We start from the raw sequence: 23,258 nt of genomic DNA, 5'->3' as shown, positions 1-23,258 counted from the left end.
TTTATGTATGCAGTGTTGCTTAAAACTACACTAAAGTTGTAGTTCTGTATGTGAAATAGTTAATTTCCCGATATCGTATTTAAAATTTGTTTCATACTGGTCTATCTTGGGGCTATCTCGATTTCATGAACAATGATGTGACTTTAGGCGCATCACATACTGGTCTATCTCGAGATAGACCAGTATGTAATGCACTTTCAATACGATATCGGAAATTAACGATTTCACATACAGAACTACAACTTAAGTGTAGTTTTAAGCAATATTACATACATAAATATAATTCAAGATTCCACTTAAATAAATCTGCTAAGTATATGCTTTAATTTAAAACCACTTTCATGAAAATCCGTAGTCTAATTAAATTATAGAAAGGTAAACTTAATACGAAGATTTTCAATTGCGATTTTCTACAAATGCGTGTTTTTTTTCGAGATAGATCAGTATGTGAAAATACGTATTTTGATAGTTTAAATTAAACATTTTATAACTAATTATCTAGGAAAAATTGAGGTCTGTAATTTGTTGTATTTGAAGAGCTCCGTAAAAAAGAACTATATACCAATTTTCTCAAAAAAGTCAAAAATTCAAGATAGACCAGTATGTGATGCACCCGACGATTTGATTAAATGAAGGTTCAATTTTAAAATTGGCAAACTGACCTATACTGGCCTGATCGAATAGTGTATAGCGAATACCGCTGGGGTTTGAACCCACAACCTTCTGATAATGAGTCAGAGCCCATATTGATGCAGCACTATACTCTCTCTACAAGCACCAAAGGATCTTGTCAAGAACTGTACAAAATATTTCTCCATTCAATTTCCAAATGGAGATAATATTTTGATACTTTTGATAATCTTCTAAGCATATTGTTAAATATTGACTACAATCATCGATCAGATTCTTTGTGTTTTTTGTACAATTTGTTTAAATTATGGACCTCATGACAATATAGTCCAACATCCCTTATCCAGACCTCTTTTACACACACATCTCTCTGTTATCCAACAGTGATCTTCATAAGAAAACATGTTTTTAATGGCACCGTAACTTTTAATTTTATGCATTGGAGCATAAGGAGGACATATCTATGTTGCATACAGCACTCAAATACCATCTTTCAATGTTATTACCCTACCGATATTGAGTAGTCTTTCATTATCCCAAATACCGTAAAAACTTGATAGTTAGCATATGTGCTTACTATTGAGTGCTTTTAAAACATGCAAACATGAAGTGCCCCATCCACAAAAGTGTAAAGGGCTTTGAGCAAATCATCGAGGCACATGTTTTTCAACCCCATTAGCTCAGTTGGTAAAGCGCTAGACTTTAGTACAATTTCACGTTTTCAAAAGCTCGATAGTAAGCACATATGCTAACTATCAAGTTTTTACGGTATAGCACACTGGACATTCTATAAAAAAAATTACACATAATTCACTTTTCCGGCCAATGCTTGGTCCTATCATGGCCGGATAAGAGGCTGGACTGTATTTTGCTTCTGCAGAATTAGGGTTAAGTCTGTTCTTGCTCAGCAGCTTGTTCTCCTTCCGACTCGGCCAATACCTCAATGCTGCTTTCCGATACAGGTGATTCTGTTCCAGTGGTGGCGCCATTTTCTTCTGATGCTGGTGCGGTCCCAATGATCTCCTTGATAACATGTGGTAGTTCTTTGTACTCGCTGAGTTGTAGGTAGATTGCCTCTGCTCGGGCTAGGATTACATCACCGTCTATGCGACATGAAAGGTCATTCACATGCTGAAATATCAAAAGAAATATGTTGGTATTAATATGTGAAGACACTTAAGCAGAATAGCAATTCAGTTCAATTTATTTTCATCCATTTGCAAACATGACAATGAAAATAGTGAGATAAATGGCAAAATATGACAAAGTAGGCGGAGAAGTGGATGAAGATGCCACTAAACGCACAACGTGATGTTGTGGCACTTCCTTTACATTATAGTTTAAATATGATACAATGAGGCCTTTAAAAAATGTTTGATTGATCTTTCCCCACTGACCCAATAAAAAAAAAAAACAGTCGTTTATTTTAAAGTGGAGAAGTAGCTTTTTAAACATTTTGATGGAATTCTCAGCACTAAATATTGGTGAAATTTACATCTTAAAAGGTGTAAACCCCATATATTCACCAATAGACACCAATCAGGCATGTGATTAGGGAATTCCCAGAATGGAGGAAACTTGTGAAGCGGAACAAGCGTAGCGAGTAAAGCTCTCGCCCCTCACGGCCGGGGGTCCAGGGGCCCGCTTAAGGGCCCCTGGTGGAATCCAGGGGCTAAGCCCCGGCGGGGTTGAGGGCCCGAGCTTCTACACTGTAAAAACCCTATTGAGGCCCTCTCAGGAGAGCAATTTTACAGGAAAAAAAGACACATAAATGAAGACAAAATGTTTAATTTGAATGAAAAAATACCACTTTTTAGTACAATGTGAGTGAAAATCAAATACTTAACCTCACTTATTACTTATTACAGAGGGTTTCTAGATGGTCCGTTAAAGCAATTCTTCCCTTGGATCCATAAGATATCATGTCCCCACACAGTGAGCAATAAGCTTTACCGGCGACAGCAATTTTTTGATACCATTTTCCTCCACCGTACAGCTCAATTCGCGACCATCTTTAACATGTATTACTTTCACTTCGTGATCCAGCCAGCTCCAGCGGAACTTGTTTTTCAGATCTTTATCAACTACGCCGACGTTCGCGTCATTTTTCTGAAGCGTTTTCATCTTGATTTTGGTTCGATACCGATAAACAAATCCTGTCGATCACGCAATATCAGTTGTCAAAATTAAAGATGGCCGAACAATGTTGATAGAATGCAAGCTTATCAGTGATTGGTTTATATCGGCAAGTGACGTCAAAATGGACCAATCATAGAAATCGTTAGTAAAATTACAATAGCGTTTCTGTTCGCGGAAAGTCTTGCACAACAGCCTGTGCCTGACTCAAAGAAATTTTGAGCTGAAAGGGCAAACAGACCTTTTATTTGTTTTGGCCTAATAATATATTAAGCAAAAAAAAAATTGAATTGCAGCCATTTATTATATTCAAGCCATATTATAATATTTGCTGAGGAATGCGCCCTAGGAATTCGAACTAAAACAGTCTTTTACTGGATACTGTAATAAGTAATAGTTATGAGGATGGTACAAGTAGTCCCCCATGTCACATGTTATGTCTGGAGTAGGACCACTCTTTGGGTGGGTTTGTTTATTTTTAAAGTTTATACTAGAGGGTGGGACAAGTGATCTCCCATGTGACTTGTTATGTCTGGATTGGAACATGTGAGTGGTACATGGGTTTTGACTCCACTCTAGAGAGTGGTACTAGGCAATAAAACCACAGAGGTATTGTACAACCTTACTTACCTTAAGAATATCGCTAAATCCAAAGTCTTCTTTCTGCATATGTTCAGCCTCTCCATCTAGAATAGCTAGACACATCAACATGTGGAAATTCTTGCATGGCTCGCCCGTCCACATCACCTTTATGAGGTTAGAAACAAAAACAGAGCAGATTTAACATCCAAATGTGGAAACTCTTACATGGATCACCCATCCACATCATTCATATGATAACATAAACGACAAAACAAAAACAAAGCTGTGCATATCTTAAAGTTCTACTTGAGAGTTGAGACCACCAGAATGAATAGGCTAATCCTGTTGAAATCCATACACCCCCTATGGAAGAAATGACCTTAGTCTCCGACACAAGGGGGGTAGATTTCAAATGGAGTCACACATTGAGGTAACCCCATTTGCAATTCACACAGGGGATGTATGGATTTTAACTGGAATAGCTCATTGCTTTCTGTTCTCTTTATCCATCATCCTACATTGATAAAGAACCCCTGCCTATCTGAAACAAAACTGGAACGGGTTCAACATACATCAGTGTATGAGATACATAAGTGTCGTTTTAAGCCTCTCCCCCTAAGAAATACTTTGGCGAGGAAGGCTGGAACATACATTTTTCATATTTTAATTTTTACCCCCCCCCCTTTGTAAACCAAACTTTTGACCCCCCCTTCTTAATACACCTAAAACTGAAGTGAAACTGCATGGGGCAGCTTTTAATGCAACTATCTGTTTCTGTTCAATCTTTTGGTTTGTTCCTTTATTTTCAAATATTTGAAAAATGTATGAAAGTTTATTGGTTCAGAAACTCAACTATATTGAACCAATAGTAGGCTTATTTGTACTCCTTTTTAATGCATTTTTCATGCTGATTTGTGAATAGTTTAAGAAACTTTGTTGTCTGCAATTGACACCCATGTGGAGAGAGCTATTCTAAGAAACTATTTTCTTCTACAGTAAGCACTGTACATTTTGAATTTTTTTCAAAGTATGTAAGCCGCCATTACCCTGCCATTGCGTATCCTGGAACACTACGGCTTTATCGTCTTCAAGCAATAAAATTGCCTTTAAAATTGTCGCTTGCTGCATTCACGGTTTTCAAGTCCGCTATAGTGTATTTTTTTCAAATGTTGAACAGATTTCTAATGATACTTTTAGCCTATGCATGAACTAAATTGATTAAATACATCAAATACCGCAATCCCGGTCAAGAATACAAGAAAATACTCTTTCAATCACAAAAATTAACATGAATCTACACGCCTTATATATATGTAACACACGCTCGAGGCGAATTGCCACTCCCCCCCTCCACACACACACATAAATTTTTCAATGGGGTGGTTGCATATACATGTGTAGGTAAAACATTTTCAAATTTGTAGGAAATTGGCCCAATTAGTGTAAATCTTGAGCCAAACTTGCCCAAACCATACAAACATTTTGAGAAATGCAACCTTTTCTACCCTTTGTGATTATTCTCAATAACATTTTGTGTTTGCTGTTAGTGTTAAAAACACAACAAAAACCTGACCGCCCACAGATAACATTACGGCAAGGCCTGAAAAAATCTGAGGTTATCTGCATTGAACTAATTCTGATTTATTGTTTAAAATTGATTGATTGCAGAGTAATGCTGTATTTTTTAAAACTTATATAAGTGTCTCATCCAGGAAATTCCAAAGAATGGATCCATTTGTTTTAATGGCCCGACTGGATAAGGCTATTCTATTAAGGGGGTACTACACCCATTACATTGCATTGCATTTTTTTGTGCATTTTGTGAAGAAATGAGAAAAAAAATGGACAAGTGGTATGCAAAATGAAGGGGCAAATCATCTTGTTCTATTAGTGGCATCGGTATCAATTTTTAGCTTACATGCTTTTAAAGGTAGAAGCCAAAAAGTGGTACATCACTGATGTATCAAAATGATGTTACTTTTTACTTTTTTTTACCATAAAACAGCTGATGTATAAATATATCGAAAATTGGCCCCTTATTTCAAATCTGGATCTAAAATTGCCCAACACATACAAACATTTTGATAAAATCTGGCCCAAAATCTGGGCATCAGGTATAGAAATGCATTCTACTTCTGTTTGTATAAATAAATATAGGCCACACTTTTAGAAAATGTTGTAACTGGTCATGACTTGTGACTCTGGGTGATATGAGGCAACTGACTCGAGTGCTATTCGGTGACTCAACCCCACTGAATTTGTAAAGTGACTCGACTGACTTGACTCGAGCTAAGTATCATTCCAAATGATGACTCCATCTGATGACTCATTACAACTCTGCTTCCAAACTCTCGGAAACAAGTCTCTACCTAAACTTTACAAACCAAACCCTGGATACCCCGACCTGTGCTTCCCTATCCCATTTGGCGTAATCAGCTCAAACTCTAGAGGGCGGTTGACATGATCATCCCTTTGTAACTTTTGGCTTACCTCCCATATTCTTAGGATATTCTCCATGGTGAACTCTCTCTTGAACCAGATCAGAAGCCATCTGAAGACAAAATACAAATTGCTGCAATCCTTGGCTTCTGTAGAAGAAAAAAAGTTCACAAAAACAAATTTCTACTTTGTATCACAATTTCAAGTCAGGGTAGAGAGATTTATGTTTACGCAGAGGGCCATTCCAGTTGAAATTCACACACCCTCTACGGAAGACATAACCTTAATGTTCCATACAGGGGGATACAATTTCAAATGGACTCACCTATTTAGGTAACTCTATTTGAAGAAAAAAATAATGTCTTTAACTGGAAAAGCCCATTATGACTGACAAAGAAGAATTACGCTGAAAGGTTTGCAAATTTATGGTATTTCTTTGCATTTTATAAGATGCAGAGATTAACTGGAATTATGCGGTTCGTACTTAAGGTGGCCCGTGCACAAAGGTGTGTAAATAATAAAGGATTGTAAATACAAATGATATGCGCCACACAAATAAACTTTGTCTTTAACTGGAAAAGCCCATTATGACTAACCAAGAAGGATTATGCTGAAAGGTTTGCAAATTTATGGTATTTATTTGCATATTATAAGATACCAATGCAGAGATTAACTAGAATTACGTGGTTCGTACTTGAGGTAGTGTAAATAACAAAGGATTGTAAATACAAATAATAATATGCTGAAAAGTTTGCACAAGATAATGCAAATTTATGGTATTTATTTGCATGTTATAAGAGACCAATGCAGAGGTTAACAGAATTACACGATTCGTAATTAAGGTGGCCTGCACACAAAAATAAGCATATAAGCTCATTAATATTTGAAAACTCTAGCGAGATCGATAAATTCAGGTATCATGCGAAAGTATCCGTCCAATTTTATCATTATTATGTCTTCAGAATCTTTTTGAGTTAAAAACAATGTGATTTTTGGTAAAAAATGTGATTTTTGGTCAAAATGTGATTTTGGGTCAAAAATGTGGGTCAAAAATGTAAGTTTTGGTCATAGTATGGCAAAAAAATCACACCAAAAGAGACATACATGGTGACTTTTGTATATGAACTATGCACTCTATGAAGAGGTTACAGACCGATACACAAATTTATTGGACAGCCGATACACAAATTTATCAGACAGCCAGGTTATGTACAAAGTATAGGATGCAAGATTCTGAAGACATAATAATGAAGTTGATCGGTTATTGTGTTTAAGCTGCACAGTGGATTAATGGTTTTGCTTCCGCCCGGAAGGAGAACCAACCAGGCAGGCAGGGAGCCAGGCAGCCAACCATCTGGATGATAACATAAGCCCCAATGTGTGGGGGCATAATTCTCATTCTTAAACATTGTTGTGTAAATTAGATGCTGATATTAAAAAGATGAATGATAAAAATCATAACCGCCAGTCCTGTGATCACTGTGCAAATGCAAACAGTTCGTCAGTCAGGTGCAATAAGTTCATCAGTCATGTGATTGCTGTGCAAATGCAGTCAGTTCATAATGAGTATCATTGTATTGACATGTGCATTGCAGCTGCTTTACACCGTCTCAAATTAAACAGCGGCCATGAACCAACCAAATTTCATAAAGTTTCTTTTACAAAGTGTTTAAGAAAGAGCTGGGTGCAACTGATGAAGCTCTGAGCCTTCTGTTAGCCAGATTAGGAAATTCTAAAGCGTCATCACAAAAAAACCTAACAAAGTATGGACACGAGCACTTACGAAGGTAGCTGTACAATTTGGGGTCAATAACTTGCAAAAGTTTGTTGAGATCCAGTAACTGTTTCTTCATTCCGTCCTGCTCCATATCAAAGTTCACGCACTGTTGACAAAGAATGAAAAGCATAGGAAACAAGTTAATCATTGCTTATGGCTTCTTTCTCCCTCCTACCTCCCTCTCATGTCTCTCTCCCATATCTCTTCCCCTCTCTGTCACCATCTCCCCCTCTCTCCTCTATCACCATCTCTATTGGTCTGTCTCCCTACCTCCTACCCTCCCCTCCCTCACTCCCCCTCCCTCCTTAACTTTCCCTATGTAAAGAGTTGTGATATCCTGTTTTATAAATAATAAATAAATATAATAAATACATTTTGGATTTATAAAGCGCCTTTCTCCAGATCTTAGAGGACTCAAAGCGCTGTAATTTCGCTGCAATGGTGAATCATCACAATCAGATCGCATCAACTAGGCCAGTTGCTGCCGAACGGCGCACACCTATCCGCAATTAGATTGTAACATCCACCATTATCTGTGCAGCTCCCCAAATTCCATTGGGTGAAGGAAGTTTTTGATAACCAAAGAACTAATCACCGATATTTGGGATACAGGAGGAAACCGGAGATCCCGGAGAAAACCTGCGAGAGCAAGCATGGAATCGGGATAAACCAAGTGCACATGAGTCCTTGGGCCGCGCCGGGCTTGAACCCGGGACCGCAGTGGGGCAAGACGAGGGAACTACCGCTGCGCCAACTCGCTCCCTTTTCAGCTTACCTTAAAAAGAGTTAAAATAGAGCTTAATAAAAAACTCTGCCGGTTGCATGTTACTAATTGAGAGCAAAATAGTGTATTGTATAGTAGGATATTTTCGCTTGGTTAATTTTTCACAATTTTATCAATTCTGGACAGTTTAGTAGGTGTTTTATTTGTGTTTCCAAATATATTTACATTAAGTACTGTGTAATAAATTTTTGCGGGGTTAAAAATTAGCGGCTGCCTGTTTGACAGCAAAAAAGCGTGAAAATTAAACCCCGTAAAAATTTCCCGCTATACAGAACCTCCAATCAGGAAAGTTGAGAAAGACTTTCAACTTTCCTGCTCCAGTATATTTAGCTGTACAACCGGAAAATTTTGGTTGCATTCTGTGCGACCGCCATGCGTTGTGCCAATAACATGGGCTAGGTGTTACATGTGCAAAGCTTTACCAATTATCATTTGATTTCAAGATTTTGCCAATAAATGCCAATGCTACACTATCATTGGTCTACATGTGTGACATTTCAACATGATAGATTAACCATAGCCTTATGCCCTGGGTGCTAGTCTTGAGTCCAGACTCTTTGCTTTAGCTCTAGATGGTTTCTATTTACTTACCACTCCAATGTGATCCATGAAACCTACAAAGCACCAATATGCATCCACCTCATCATCCATCACCAGTAGTATAGGTGATAGTAAGTCACTCATACCTTGCATAGCTCTAGATGGCTTCTATTTACTTACCACTCCAATGTGATCCATGAAACCTACAAAGCACCAATATGCATCCACCTCATCATCCATCACCAGTAGTATAGGTGATAGTAAGTCACTCATACCTTGCATAGCTCTAGATGGTTTCTATTTACTTACCACTCCAATGTGATCCATGAAACCTACAAAGCACCAATATGCATCCACCTCATCATCCATCACCAGTAGTATAGGTGATAGTAAGTCACTCATACCTTGCACATACCCTGAAACAAATCCATCATAACAAATTATGCAAAATGTTGGCCAAGGAATAACAGTTCATCTGATCCATAGCCGTAAACGTATGCATGGGGTAGATAGCAACAACAACAGATGCTCCAATTTCATTATTTCCATTTACACAAAACTAACTTTAAATAACATCAATTCAAATGCACAAAATTCAATTATGTGTATAGAAGTAAAGGCTAATGGCCATGGGCCAATGTACGGTCAGATGGAATCCCAGACCTGAAACTGACCATTTGTGAAAAAAGAGGAAAATGCTTTAAAAAGAGGAAAATAGCGCAAAATCATGCTAAAAAAGCTCAAATTTGGGCATAAATTTCAGGGATAAAAGAAGAGGAAATTGGGTAAAAAGAGGAAAAGTTTCAGGTCTGGAATCCTCTCCCTGAAAGAAATCAACATCACAAATGTATAAATAAAGACACAACAAAAACCTGACAACAGAAAAGGCAATGGGCGGCACTTGAAAAAAACAAGGCTGTCCTCGAACCAATGTCCCTGTCGAATTATGGGATGAAAAAACTTGGGGAAACAAGAAGCTTTTGTGGTTTGTAAAATGTGGAAAAAAAAGAAGCTTTTTGAAACAAGAGGCTTTGTAAAATGGGGGGGCAGTGAAGCTTTTTGAATACATTTTGAAAATGACCTCCCTCAAAAGACCCTCAGATGAACTTTGATCTCATATCTGTTGACATCACATGTACCTAAGGGTCATTGTGTCAAAGTTCCATTGAAATCCATCAAGCATGAAGGAGAAATCATCAAATGAAGCTTCAACATTTTTAACACACACACACTTCATAATGCAGGGTTGACATTTTCAGCACACATATCAGAGCATTGATAGATTTTTTTTAATATAAAATTTAATACAGATCTTTTGTTAGTATTTTCACAGAATAGATCTGGGCTGGGCTACTTATTCGAATTGCTTTTCTCTTCTTGGTAAAATTGAAATCTCCTATAAAGTGTCGACAGTTTGCCATATGAAAATTGTCATCTAAATCAATTATTCCTGAAGTTATTGTTTTTTTTTCCATGTTTAATTAAAATCATTGATGTGTCTTGTTGTCTGATAGCCATGGACAGTAAAACGTTTCATTAAGTAATCGTTAAATGTAGCAGGGAGGTCATCAATGGGCTATTCCAGTTGAAATCTACACTACCCATGTGGAAGATTTTAGAAATATCTTCCACAGAGGTAGTATGTTTTTCAAATGTAATTAGTCTGTGTTAATCATTTTGAAACCCATACTCCCCCTGTATTATGCCTTTCCTATCTTCAACAACTGGAGTTACTCAACTGTCTATTCTATTTGAAACTTATACTCCCTATGTGGAAGATATTTCAAAAATCTTCCACAGGGGTAGTGTGCATTTCAAATGGAATAGCCCAATATATGGAATCAACACACCTGTTCTAGCGTGTACATATCTGCAATGGCAAGAACATTATACTTCACAAATCCTGTTCTCTGTTTAGGGCCCATTTTTGAGTTTAATAAGTTCCGTTTTTGTTAAATTAGGTTTTAAAGGTATTTCCCCCACACAAGTATTCCATAGTGTGGGGTAAGGTTATTATTATTAACTTCCTTTGCTCATGGCCCATAAATCTGCCAAAAGAAAAATCCCACTCCTTATTTCACTTTGCATATATGTAATTGCTATGATTTAAAAGTTTTAAAAGTTTTAATAATCTTGCCCATTTTCCCTGATGAAGCAATGTGATCCAGTTGTCACGTTACGAAAGTATAATTTCTATGAGTTACAAAACAAACCTTGTTCATCATTAGGTTTCACTTTGCATAATTATATAAATGTTATTATTTGAAAATATCTTTTGTTAGGCTTGTCTATTTTCACAGATGATATAAAAGACCTTAATGAGAGTGATCACAAAGCAATGCAATCAACACAAAATTTGTTGGTGTTTCTAGTCATGTTCAGCTGGTTGTCACATCTGCTCTCCCGGCTTTCCTCCCTGTTAAAGACTGTGTATCCATCCTGAATCCCTGGGAGGTCTATCATGAGCTGAAGAATGTTAAGGCGTCCAAATCTTGTGGCCCTGACGGCATGCCACCTAAGATCATAAGGGAGTTTGTGTATGATCTGAGCGGTCCTATGACTGAAATTCTTAACCCCCTGAGCACTACTTGCCGATCTAACATTGCCTCTGATTGGTCAATTACGTGATATCTTCACTTTAATCACCAATCAGAATGGAGCTTTGCAATAATTCACCCCAATTTTTTGTGTGGTGAAATTATTCTAACAATGTTGCTGATTGGTCCAATTGATAATGAAAACTTCTTTTTGGCCAATCGGCAGGTAGTTCTTATGGGGTTAACTCTTCTTTTGCTGAAGGCATTGTCTCCCATCAGTGGAGGTATGCAATTGTTATTCTGGTTCCAAAACAATATCATCCTAGTATTGACAAACTTAGCCCCATATCATTAACTTATGTTTGCTAAAATTGCTGAGAGATTCATCTCAAAATGGATTCTAGATTATATTGCTGACAATATTGACATAACCAGTTTGATAACATCAGTGGCATCTCTACATCTCATTATCTGATTAATCTTATTCATACTATGTTCCTTGGTTCTGATTCACCTCAAAATATAGGTACTGTGGTTCTCACTGACTTCTCAAAGGACTTTGACCTTAATCATAATATTGCGATCGACAAGTTATTGGCTTTGGGTGTCGGAGGGGGGGGGCTATAGTGCCTTGGGTCATCAATTTTCTCAGCCACTGTAGTCAATGTGTCAGATATAATAAGACATTATCCTTCCACTAGGAGGGAAAGTCATTGCCTTACATTTGCTCAGTCGCTTCCTTCTTGTGAACGCACTAGCGGGTTTCACCCTTGTTAGGCGGTCCATGGTAGGAGTCTTAGGAATGATGATGAATTTTCCAGGCTGACAATGTGCACAGAAAGATTCGCCAACAGCCCGGTGCCCTACTAATATCCATCTTGTCTCGCTTCTGGTTTTCAGCTTTTCCTATTTCTCCTCAGACTCCAACCAAAGTTATGGTTTTTTTTGGTTGCTCACATTTTGAAATTTCTCATCTTGGTCTGTTTTTGCATAAATATTTATTTATATTTATTTTATTTATTATGTATTTTTGTAATACGGTACACAATTCAGCCTTTGGTTGCATGTATTTGTTAATAAAACCTAAACCTAAACTATGAAGAAATGAGGAGAGCGAGAGCAATTTCTACTGCTCTCCTTAAATCTTATCTAGGAGAGTGATTTTTAGCTCTCCTTAGATAACCATTCTCTCTTTACATTCTGTTGTAAATGCTCTAAACAACTCTCCTTGAAGGCTCCAGAAGAGCTATTTAATGCTCTCCTGCAAATTCCAAAAGACAGTCCCTGCTAGTTGTCATGTTATAGAAGTATAATTGCTATGAGTCACAAAACTATCAAATTTTATGTTGTTTCATATAAAATCTGTTAGCATATAATCATACCCCTTGCATATCGGGCAAATCTCGCATGAGGGATACACATTCCTATTTTCATGTAAATGCTTTACTATTTTTACCTTTCTGGTGAATCAAATTTGATTTTGTTTTTGAGGTCAATTATAAAAATCTAGAAAGGGTATCTATAGACCACTTGGCATGTGACGTCATTGCCCGGCAGTAGGCGCGCGCATTATGGCAATTCCCATTGTTCGTTGCCCTGCAGTGTGCGTACGCATGGTAGTCTGCTAAGGGCACGTGCATTTTAAATCGCTCGCCACATTTCATATAGTACAGGAAAGCCATTGAACAGTGTAGCGCCTCATTCGAGCATATCGATAGACGAGTCCCTCGGCTTTGTTGATAAACAGTGATGTCAAGTGGTCTATATACATTCGCTCTAATTTCTAGGTGACATTCCAATGTATAATCATGTGGAGTTTGAAGAAGCTACCATTTACAGAACCAAAGTTATATATGAGAGGTGGTAGAACTTATTGAATTGAATGACCCTTGTATAATTGCGATATGTTAGACAAAAACCTTCATTAGTTGGGGTTAAATTTGCATATATAATTGCAATGATCTAAAAACATGTTTTGATAGTTTTCCCTGATGAAGCAACGTGACATAATTGTCGCATTACAAGCAGTGGCGTACCGTGGCCGCCCCTACCCCGGGGGGCTGAAGAAAATTCAATTTTGCCGCCCCTTCATCAACAGCCCGAAAAGGTTGACCCAATTGTTTTACGGTGGTTAGAAAAAGTGAAGAGCAAAAAAAAAAAGGGGGTTTCAGGCGCTGGCGCCCTAAAAGCAAGCACATTTTGATGTATAGTACCATTTTTTCAAAAATTTTTATGCTTTTTCAAATTTCCCCCCCCTACTTTCTTTACTAATTCTTTTTGCTGGCCCTTCTTCTTCTGCCGTCCCTCTTTTTGTCCGCCCTTCTTCTTCCGCCGCCCTTCAATTTGGCACGCCCCTACTTTTACCGAGGGGCTGGCCATCTAAAGCCCCCCAAAAAATATACGCGCATGACAAGAGTATTTATCATATGTTCCACAGTAGAGCAAAAGTTCCGAGTAACTATTATTTTTGTACAGGTATTATTATCAATTGACCGGCTCACTGATGCAGTTAGGAAGAGATCAATAATACTTAATTCCGTTAACTATTTCGGACAATGGCCAATGACCTTTAACCTTTTCCCAACACTCCAATGTATTATGGAATCAATTATAATTGTGACGAGGTTGGCACCTCCTTGGTTCATTAGTTGAGTTTTACTTTGCATATAATGCAATAATTTAAAAACATGTTTTGATAGACTTGTTCAATTTTACCTGATCACTCAGGCAATGTGATCTAGTTGTCACGTTGCACAGAAGTACAATTGCTATGATTTGAAAAAGAAATCTTTGTTGGGTTTCAATTTGCACTAATTGCAATGATTAAAAAAAACATGTTTTTATAGTAATGCCTAATTTTCCCTGCAGCAATGTGATTTATTGTCACGTTACAGAAGTATAATTAATTAAAAAACATTATTGGGTTTCATTTTGCATATATAATTGCTATGAGTTTGGAAAAACAAGAGCACAGATAGTGTAGAAGCCTCGCCTAAATTGAGCATTCACAACTGCAGTATACAATCTGCTCCATGGGGACCAAAGGAGGCATTTCTGAAAATTATTACCTTGTACAAACATTAGGCTATCATATACTGAAAGCAACAAAGGTCTCTCATACTTGGGTCGTAAGTTATGTGATGTGTATTTTCTTTTATTCAACTCCATATGTTTGCCATTTTCTCAATTCCAAATTTGCCGCATTTGGTCTCCATGGACTAGATCATGTAACATACCATAAAAACTTGATAGATAGCATAATGCTTACTGTCGAGTTTTTATGGTACAACAAATTAACCTCCTGCTTCTTTTCAAACCCCATAAAAACAAGTTCAGGCAAAACAAAAAGAAGACATGTTTTGATAATCTTGTATATTTTCCTTGATAAGGTAGGTAACAAGATCTAGTTGTCACATTCTAAGAAATACTACCATAAAAATATCTTAAATAGCTGTTCAAAGCTGATAGAAGCAGCGTTAATCACATTAAGTGAAGTAGCTTATTAAATTTATGTACGTTTCTCCCTGTTTTCAAGGAACATTGTTTTTATAACATACACTCTAAGCCAGGGATTTTCAGGTGGGCTCGCGGGTGCCCGCCCGAGATTACATTACCCGGGCAGGAAATACCCTGCCCAGGTACCCGAAGCACACACAAACGCATACAAGTGCGTTTTGTCAGCACCAGTATGCCTGCTGCACAATGGCGCAAAAGCACCGATGTCACAACCAAACGCGGGGTGAAGCAAAAGTATAGTCATATACGGGATAAAACTTAACTTACCAAGGTCAAAGTTGAACTGACAATAGGTCATGAGTATATCATTGAGAATTTCTAGATGGGAGCTGCTATCATTCTGATAGTAGGGATGCACTCTGTCAGTCCGAACTACATCTTTGTCTGAAAAGTACAATAAAAAGACAAAAATGGGTAATTACTTAATCTATTTACAGAGTACAGAATGATGCTGTATCACAATGTGTCAATGTCATGAGTTTAAAAAAAAAAAAAAGGGGGGGGACACATGCCTATCAACGAACACATCCCCCCCCCACATGACCTCACCCAAACACACTAGCCACTATACATGTTTTGGTGCAAGTTGTGTTGATGGTGGCATTGGCATACCTAGCAAAATTTCCAAGGGGGCAAGTCTGTACCGCTACACCACCATGCTCCTCATAGGTTTAAATGTTGTTATCTGCCATTTCTTATCTTATCATCCACCCTCCACAGACCCCCCCCCCCACACACACACCCCCCACTGACAGTGAGCATGTCCATTTTCTGCCAATATTTGTTAATATAATCTTAACATAACCATATTAGGAATGAAATGTGTGCATATTTTACGTTGACATTATTAAGGGCTTGGATAGCGACGTTTTTGTGGGACCTGAGAGCACTTCAGATATATCAAATTGCATTTTGTATACGAGGAATGTCATTCTGATATCAAATAATGTAATTTTTTTTAAATTCATTCATTCATTTTCATTTATAAAAGGTTTATTACACAATTGTCATAGCAGTATAAAAACTGAAATGCAACAATTTTACAAAAGTACACACATATAAAAATACAAAAGTATAAATGTTAAAATACAATGTACATATAAATACAGCAAAATTATGAAGAAAAGAGTAAATTACATAGTTAAAACATCCACACATTCATTTTCATCCATTCACCCACATGTACACCCCCACACACTCCTCTGCACCCCACATCTACTCATAAAATATCACTGCCACAAGATCACACCCACTGACCTTACACACCACTTATTCAAACTCTTTCCCTACTCATGCACTAATGACTACATACTCAAACTCCTTCTCTGCACACACATACTTTCATAAATGAATTACTTGGAATATTAAGATCATATTAAATGAGAGAAACAGAAAATATATATTGCACATAATAAATTTGCGATATAATAAAAATTCTACGGCAAATGATTAAAAATTGATGTTTTTGAAATTTAACAGTCCGTGAAGTATATTGTATACATTTTATGATATGTACTAAAAGTGTATTTAGCTGGAATGAAAAGCTGTCCATCATATGAAAATGTTGACTTTTTGTTTTTTAAGTGTTTTGGGGATGTTTTTTAATATTTTCAATATGAAAGGTCAAAATTTTTAATTGATGGTCGGCTTTTCATGCCAGCTACATACACTTAAAGCACATATCATTAGATTTATAAAGTTTACTTTGACTATTAAATATCAAATTCTATATCGTGAATTTCAAAAAGATCAAACATATTTGATATCAGAAGGCCATTCCTCGTATTCAAAATATTTGATATGTCTGATGTGCTCTCATGCAGGCTACAATTTTGAAAGGGCACATCTATTTTACATAGCAAGTACATGTTTAAAGAATAGCAGTAATTAATAGGGCATCAAGACAACTGCTAAGGGCACCAAAGGCAATTGCCTTTGGTGCCTTCGGTTATTTTGCAGCCTGCTCTCATGTCCCACAAAAAATACTGTGCAAACGTTGATATGCGATTCCTTAAATAGCAAAGAATTTTATAGTAATGTGAATATTTCTCAACATCAAATCATAAGACAATTGTAAACTAATGCAAGTGTCGGTCTGAAGCTTGAACCTACCCTCCTCAAGCCTTCGACACTACATAAAGTGTGGGGTGTCGTGTTACATCATGTGTCTCATTTTGCTTGCTGCTGGGAACAGATATCATATAGTCATGAAGGGCGCCTGCTTTAAAACGTCATCAAGTCAACGTGGTTCAGGAATGTCCCCTCATTGTTAATACCCAATAGATACTTCATAAAATACAATGCTTTATAATCCACACATGGTCTCATAAAATCAAACAAAGAATAGAGCTGTACAATAACAATTGTACAGACATAAATGTAAGCTTATTATACTCTTAGTAACAATAGGATTATTGATTACTTTGACACAAGTGTTAAACTGGCAATGAGAAACATGTAGGGCACTACCGGCACGGCTTTGGCGTTGAATCTACACCGATGTAGCGTTGAAGGCTTGAGATGGGTAGGTTCAAGCTTCAAACTGACGCTTGCATAAGAACTACCTGCACATATAAATCTGTTTCTACAACATACCTATAATACATTTGTTCTCTGCAAATTTGCTGAACCTTTTTTCTTGTTCTGCAGTAACTGTTCTCCACTGGGCTTTCATCACAAAGTATTCTTCCCTATAGGAAAAATAATGGAATAAAAAAACAAAATAGATTCTCCAATTGTAAAACACATCAGCACGATTTTAAATTAGCATGAATTTTTTTATACTTGACCCAGTCTGAGATAACTTATATACCCCCCCCCCCCCCGAATGAATGAATTGTAAAGGAAATAACAGCTGACTATGAATGTGTTAAGCTTAACCTTTAACCCATTAACCTATTGGTTGACCCATGGTTAATCTATTAGTTGACCTATGGGTTAAAGGTGACGAGCTGCGACCAAAGAACGCAATCTTGATAACCCACACTAAACTTTGTTCTGCTTATATAAGAACAAAATAATAACACTGTGTGTTGATACAGATGGCATGCACGCATATGGACGCAGTGCTTACACTAGTTGTGTAATGCTTGACTGGTGCAAGCCAATGTGAATTTACGCGAGCGTGATTGACACGCGCAGTAACAAAAGCCTTATATAAGCCAAAGATAAGCCAAACAAACTTTACAACTAGAGTTTGCTTTGAATCTGTTATTTATTAACCCCCTCAAAAAATTCCTTTTTAAGCCCTTTCCCACATGAGAACAGTGGGAACCACAGTCAGTTACATCATTAAAATAAACAAAATACATCATCAAATAATGCCATGGACTTAACAGCATAACACTTCTTCATTCAAATTCACTTTTTTCACATCAACATTTTCCTGGATGGGGGGACCAGGGTAATTCCCCATGGCTAAAACCCTGATACTTACTCTTTTCTTTTCTTGATTTCTGTCCTTTCTTTGGTAGTTGAGTCCCATGGGTAATAGGATAAAAGAAATTTATATACTTCTGCTCTTATTGATGGACTTAATCCCTAGACATTGGACAAAAACAAAATACATTTATCAGAAGAATTATATAAACACAACAAGTACAGAATTATGAAGGAAATGGCCATGGCCATTAACGCCAATCTGACTTGAAATGTGTGTGTGTGTGTGTAGGGTGTGTGTGTGGGGGGAGGAAATGGGTCTGAATTGTCAAAAGTGGCTGAAAAGAACAAAAATTGGTAATTTTGCCAGAAGGTGGGGGGCACATCCCCCCACCCTGAGTACTGTTAAATATCAAAAATATTAATTTTTAATCATTTGCCATAAAATGTGAATTTCAAAAAATCTAAATTATTTGATATCAGAAGGACATTCTTCGTATTCAGAATGCAATTCGATATATCTGATGTGCTCTAATGTCCCACAATAAATACTCTCCAAACGTTCATACCCCATCCTTTAAAGGCATACAAAGCAGGATATGTTATGTCCACATCCTACAAATGTTTCTTTATAAAGCTGTCACTCTTAATACTCTGTATGCACAAAAGATTTAGACCGGGTCTTAAGTTAGACCTGGTCTTTAGTGGAATTTAGTTCCATCAGGAATGACCCTTTACTCTTATTTCCATCCTATAGTAGATAGCAAATTCTAAAGATTTTATGCAAAGTTCAAAAATAATACAAAATAACTCTAACAAATGTGAAGGAAAATGTTCTTTCTCCTGAGACTAAATTCCACTTAGACGAGGTCTAACTTTAAACCCGGTCTAACTCTTTTGGGCATACGGAATATAAGGTTTATCCTGTTCTCATTTCTCATAGGGCTGGTATGTATGTGCATCAACCTTCAATGGCTAATTTTTTTAACATGTTTTTTTCTACGTGGGTTGCCTATTAGTTGCAGTGAACATCTTCACAGCAAACAATTAAAATCATTGGAACATATAGCTTGTAAACAACTTATTTTAAGTATCATGCTTTGTTTCCTTATATCACCAGCAGTGATGAGCATCACACTGATCAAGGCCTACACACTTCTATAGGTATTTAAACAAAGATGTGTTGTTTACATGTGCCTGTAAACAACTTATTTTTAGTATCATGGTTTAATTGTTTTATTATATCACCAGCAGTAATGAGCATCACATTGTAAGCACTTCTACTGCTATTTTAAACAAAAGATGTGTTGTCTACATGTGCCTGTAAAGGGTAAGAAGTTCAGTTTCCCGGGAAAGTGGATCAGATAGTCACGTCTGTTGAAGTCCTCCGACGTGTAGGACGAAATATTAGAGTAAGTAAAAACTTACTGGTTTTGTCAAGTTTAAAATTGCTAATTGATATGTTTTACAAACCTGATGAATCTATTCACTGAAGTGATTTTCAACTTTACAAAATCAGAGCGGGGGGGCTAAACAATAAGTGATAACCTACCCCTTTGAATATTCTCTTCATCAGCTGTGGTACATCTGTTATTCTCCCCTCTTTATCAATATGTTTTTTCCATTCCTCCTGTGTTACTGGATCACTCCTTGTAATCTCAGGTCTTGGTCCAAGTTTAGCCTACACAATGGTATCAATTCAATGAAACAATAGGATTAGAGATTCGTTTGATTCATAAGTATGACAAAATGCAGAAATCATCAGAAAATGGATTGATTTCAAATCTATAATAATACATTGGGCAATTCCAGTTGAAATCCATACACCCCTATGGAAGACATGGCCTTTAATCTCCCGCACAGGGAGTGTGAATAATAACAATAATAATGAACGTGTGACTCCATTTGAAATTAACACGCCCTGTTCGGGAGATTAGTTCATGTCTTCCATAGGGGGTGTATAGATTTTAACTGGAATAGCCCATCTTTTTAAATTAAAAGTTGTTTCCTATAAGTATTTTGACTGCAATAGTTTAAGGCCACATGGGTTTTCTATTTGAAAATATCAAGAAAAGTTGTATTTTTAAGCAAATAAATGTCTGAGAAAAATATTGAAATAAACACTCTTATTTATAGTTACCTACTACTATTTATAGATATTATTTTAAAAATGATTTTTCCCTATTGTACTTCTTTACTGCGAACTTAACAATGGGACCATAAATATTTATCAAATATTCAGGAAACTTGTTATTATTTTTAGCCTAATCAAATGCTCTCTCAAATAGTGCATCAGCTGTGGATATCCACCCAATAACAGCGCTCCCTCTTGATTCACACAGCAACATAAAGAACATACCTCCTGCTGTCATTTATCCGGGGGGGGTACAGTAATCTTCATTATCATACTTAGGTTTCACATCCTGTTTTAAATGAACATGACTGGCTTCATTTTTCATTTATTGGGCTAATTGGGCTATTCCAGAAATTAACGGCACCACCCTGAAGAAGACATTTGTACCATAAATATTTGGGAATTCCAAGACAAACATTTTATCCAAAAAAAAAAAAAAAAATGGAATTCCCATTTTGACAATAAAGACAGGCAAATTTTTGGGAATTCCCAAGCCTAAAATAAAAAGGCGTCTTTTTCTTGGGAATTCCCATGTCTTCTTTAGGGTTGTGAAAATAATGACCATTTGGGGGATTCCCAGAGGAAAAAATTGGTGACAATTTTTGGGAATCCCAATCCCCATGTCTTCTTTGAGGGTGCCTTTAATTTCTGGAATATCCCAATATAGTAGCAAACTAAAGCTGAAAGCTCTCAGTTCTCAGGTCACAATTAATATCTGTAGTTAGGTTAACAAAACGACTGGAGGTCTAAGACTAATTCAATTAGTGTTGACCTGACCGTAGGTCAGGTCAAAGATCATTCCTTGTTCAGCGAAAAGTTTGTATTATTCATGTTATTATCTCCGTCATTACCCGTCAGTTGTAGATTCTCTAGCTGTATTAAGGATAAGGCATTACTATATAAAAGTTTCTTCACAAAGCTAAACTTTTATTTGTCAGTGTTTTGTGTCACATAACGTAGTTTTAACTCCAGTAAAGTACCTGCATAGGAAGTATGAATAGCTACTATTGGTGGCATTGTTTTAAATTTTTTAAGTTCTACATATATTTAGCTTTCTTAAGAATTTTAGATTTAAAAATTGGATGTTTCTAATAGAAGTTATAGGATATTGCGTTAAATGGTGGATTCCTAGTTTCGACAAAACAAATCTGTAAAATTACCGTTTAGAACAAAGTTACTTGGAAAAAGTTATACAGGTATTTTTGTTGTATCCTGTTCTTGTCAGTAGAGATAGATTTGTCATAAAAGTATAGAAAAGATTCGTACTCAGTGCCGCAGCATGAATTGATGTTTTTAATATGTATTTAATAGTTGCCAAAGAACAACCAACTTTAAGTTTCTTAAACTCCTTTCCCACATGGGAAACATTGGGATTTTTTAGACTATCTAATAAGTATTTATTCATAATGCATTTGACCTATTATTGAATATATATAGTATATATTCAATTATCGGTCAAAAGCATGATTACTTGTTTTAATATAGACCACACCTGCATAATCAACTCATAGCCATGCTCTGCTTCTAAGCTCATTGTCAGCCCCAGCCCAGCCATATCAGGCATCAACTCTGCATACTCATCAGCTGGTCTGGAATAAGGCTGGTTTACAAGCAGATTGTCTTTCAGAAAGTTGGTCACTTTTGAGAAGCCTCCCAGAGTTGCTGTGTACGGATCCTGGAAGAATTTCTATTGGCACAGAGACAAAAACAAGGAGACAATTAATATCAATTGACCACGTTGAATGTAGGTGTTAGCGAATTTGTAATTTCTTCAACGTCATATTATTGCATGATTTCAGTCACTGCTACTGAAGCGATTCTGTTGGTCATTATTTGACATCGAGTGTGCTAGATATTGGTTTGAAAGCATGCAGTGTCTTACATGTGAGATCAGGTTTCGCTTTTGCTACAGTGCAACAGAGCATTAATGCCCAAAATTCAAAATCTATATAATTTATGAACAATATACACTACACATAAAAAATACTACTACATGGGATTTTCAACATATAAGAATCCTAACAATCAAGTACCAACATGCACAGTTTTGTCCTTATATCACTTTTGGGTTTTTAACAAAATGTTATCAAACCTCTATTGTGATTGGCAGCTGCATAAGGCATCTCTTTGATAGCTGATAATGCCCAGCCATTCAGCAAGTTGATAGGCTTGAATGAGCACTGTCATCTGCTACAAAACCATCACACTCAAGGACCTGGTCACTCCATAATGCTGCAGGGAACACAGTACTTTGACAATAAGATGAAAGACTCATTATTGATTAGGCGCGGATTTTAAAAGAACAGCCCCTGTGCGTGTATAGCAAAAAATTGGAATAGAATGTTTGGAATTTTGTAACTAAAATACTGAATGCATTTTGCAAAATGTGCTCTGACAAATCTATAAAGCATTTCATTAGCTTTAATTTGACATATTGCTTGACATGTTTGGAATTATGTAAATCATAAAAAAAATATTTATTATCGCAAATTAATCAATCAATATTATGTCCATTAATTAAAAAAATAAATCTAAATATGCAAATTTTCTCTGACAGAATTGTAGGATTTGTAGGAGTCAATCTTTCTTGTAAGTTTGATTTTTATAACATATTTACTTTTGACTAAAAAAAAATAAATTCATTTTTTTCATACATTTCTTTTTATTATGCTAATTATATGAAAATGAACGAAAACGTGTCAAATTTTGCAACCTTATTAAAGATCAGAATTTGATCAAAATATGTTGTAAGTGACATCTTTCACTTTAATCTAGATTTTAAATTATGTGTCAATCTGTCCAAAA

At 36.5% G+C, this 23,258-nt stretch overlaps 1 protein-coding gene across 1 annotated transcript in view; it reads right to left on the bottom strand.

The window, feature by feature from the left end:
- Positions 1-516: 516 nt before the first annotated feature.
- Positions 517-23,258, bottom strand: part of LOC140166110 (TBC1 domain family member 15-like) — a 38,762-nt gene continuing 16,020 nt past the window's right edge. Inside the window, exons 6-15 of the mRNA XM_072189497.1 lie at positions 21,946-22,140; positions 19,872-20,000; positions 18,378-18,481; positions 17,537-17,631; positions 15,209-15,325; positions 9,198-9,304; positions 7,571-7,670; positions 5,839-5,936; positions 3,397-3,513; positions 517-1,761 (exon numbers count right to left, since the gene is read on the bottom strand). Of these exons, the coding sequence (XP_072045598.1) occupies positions 1,519-1,761; positions 3,397-3,513; positions 5,839-5,936; positions 7,571-7,670; positions 9,198-9,304; positions 15,209-15,325; positions 17,537-17,631; positions 18,378-18,481; positions 19,872-20,000; positions 21,946-22,140 (1,305 nt within the window). The 3' untranslated portion in view covers positions 517-1,518. The remainder of the gene's footprint in view (positions 1,762-3,396; positions 3,514-5,838; positions 5,937-7,570; positions 7,671-9,197; positions 9,305-15,208; positions 15,326-17,536; positions 17,632-18,377; positions 18,482-19,871; positions 20,001-21,945; positions 22,141-23,258) is intronic.

The sequence above is a fragment of the Amphiura filiformis genome, chromosome 12, assembly GCF_039555335.1.
Source record: "Amphiura filiformis chromosome 12, Afil_fr2py, whole genome shotgun sequence".
NCBI lineage: Eukaryota > Metazoa > Echinodermata > Ophiuroidea > Amphilepidida > Amphiuridae > Amphiura > Amphiura filiformis.
Note: the sequence above shows the minus strand (reverse complement) of the source record. Positions and strands in the feature narration are given on the sequence as shown.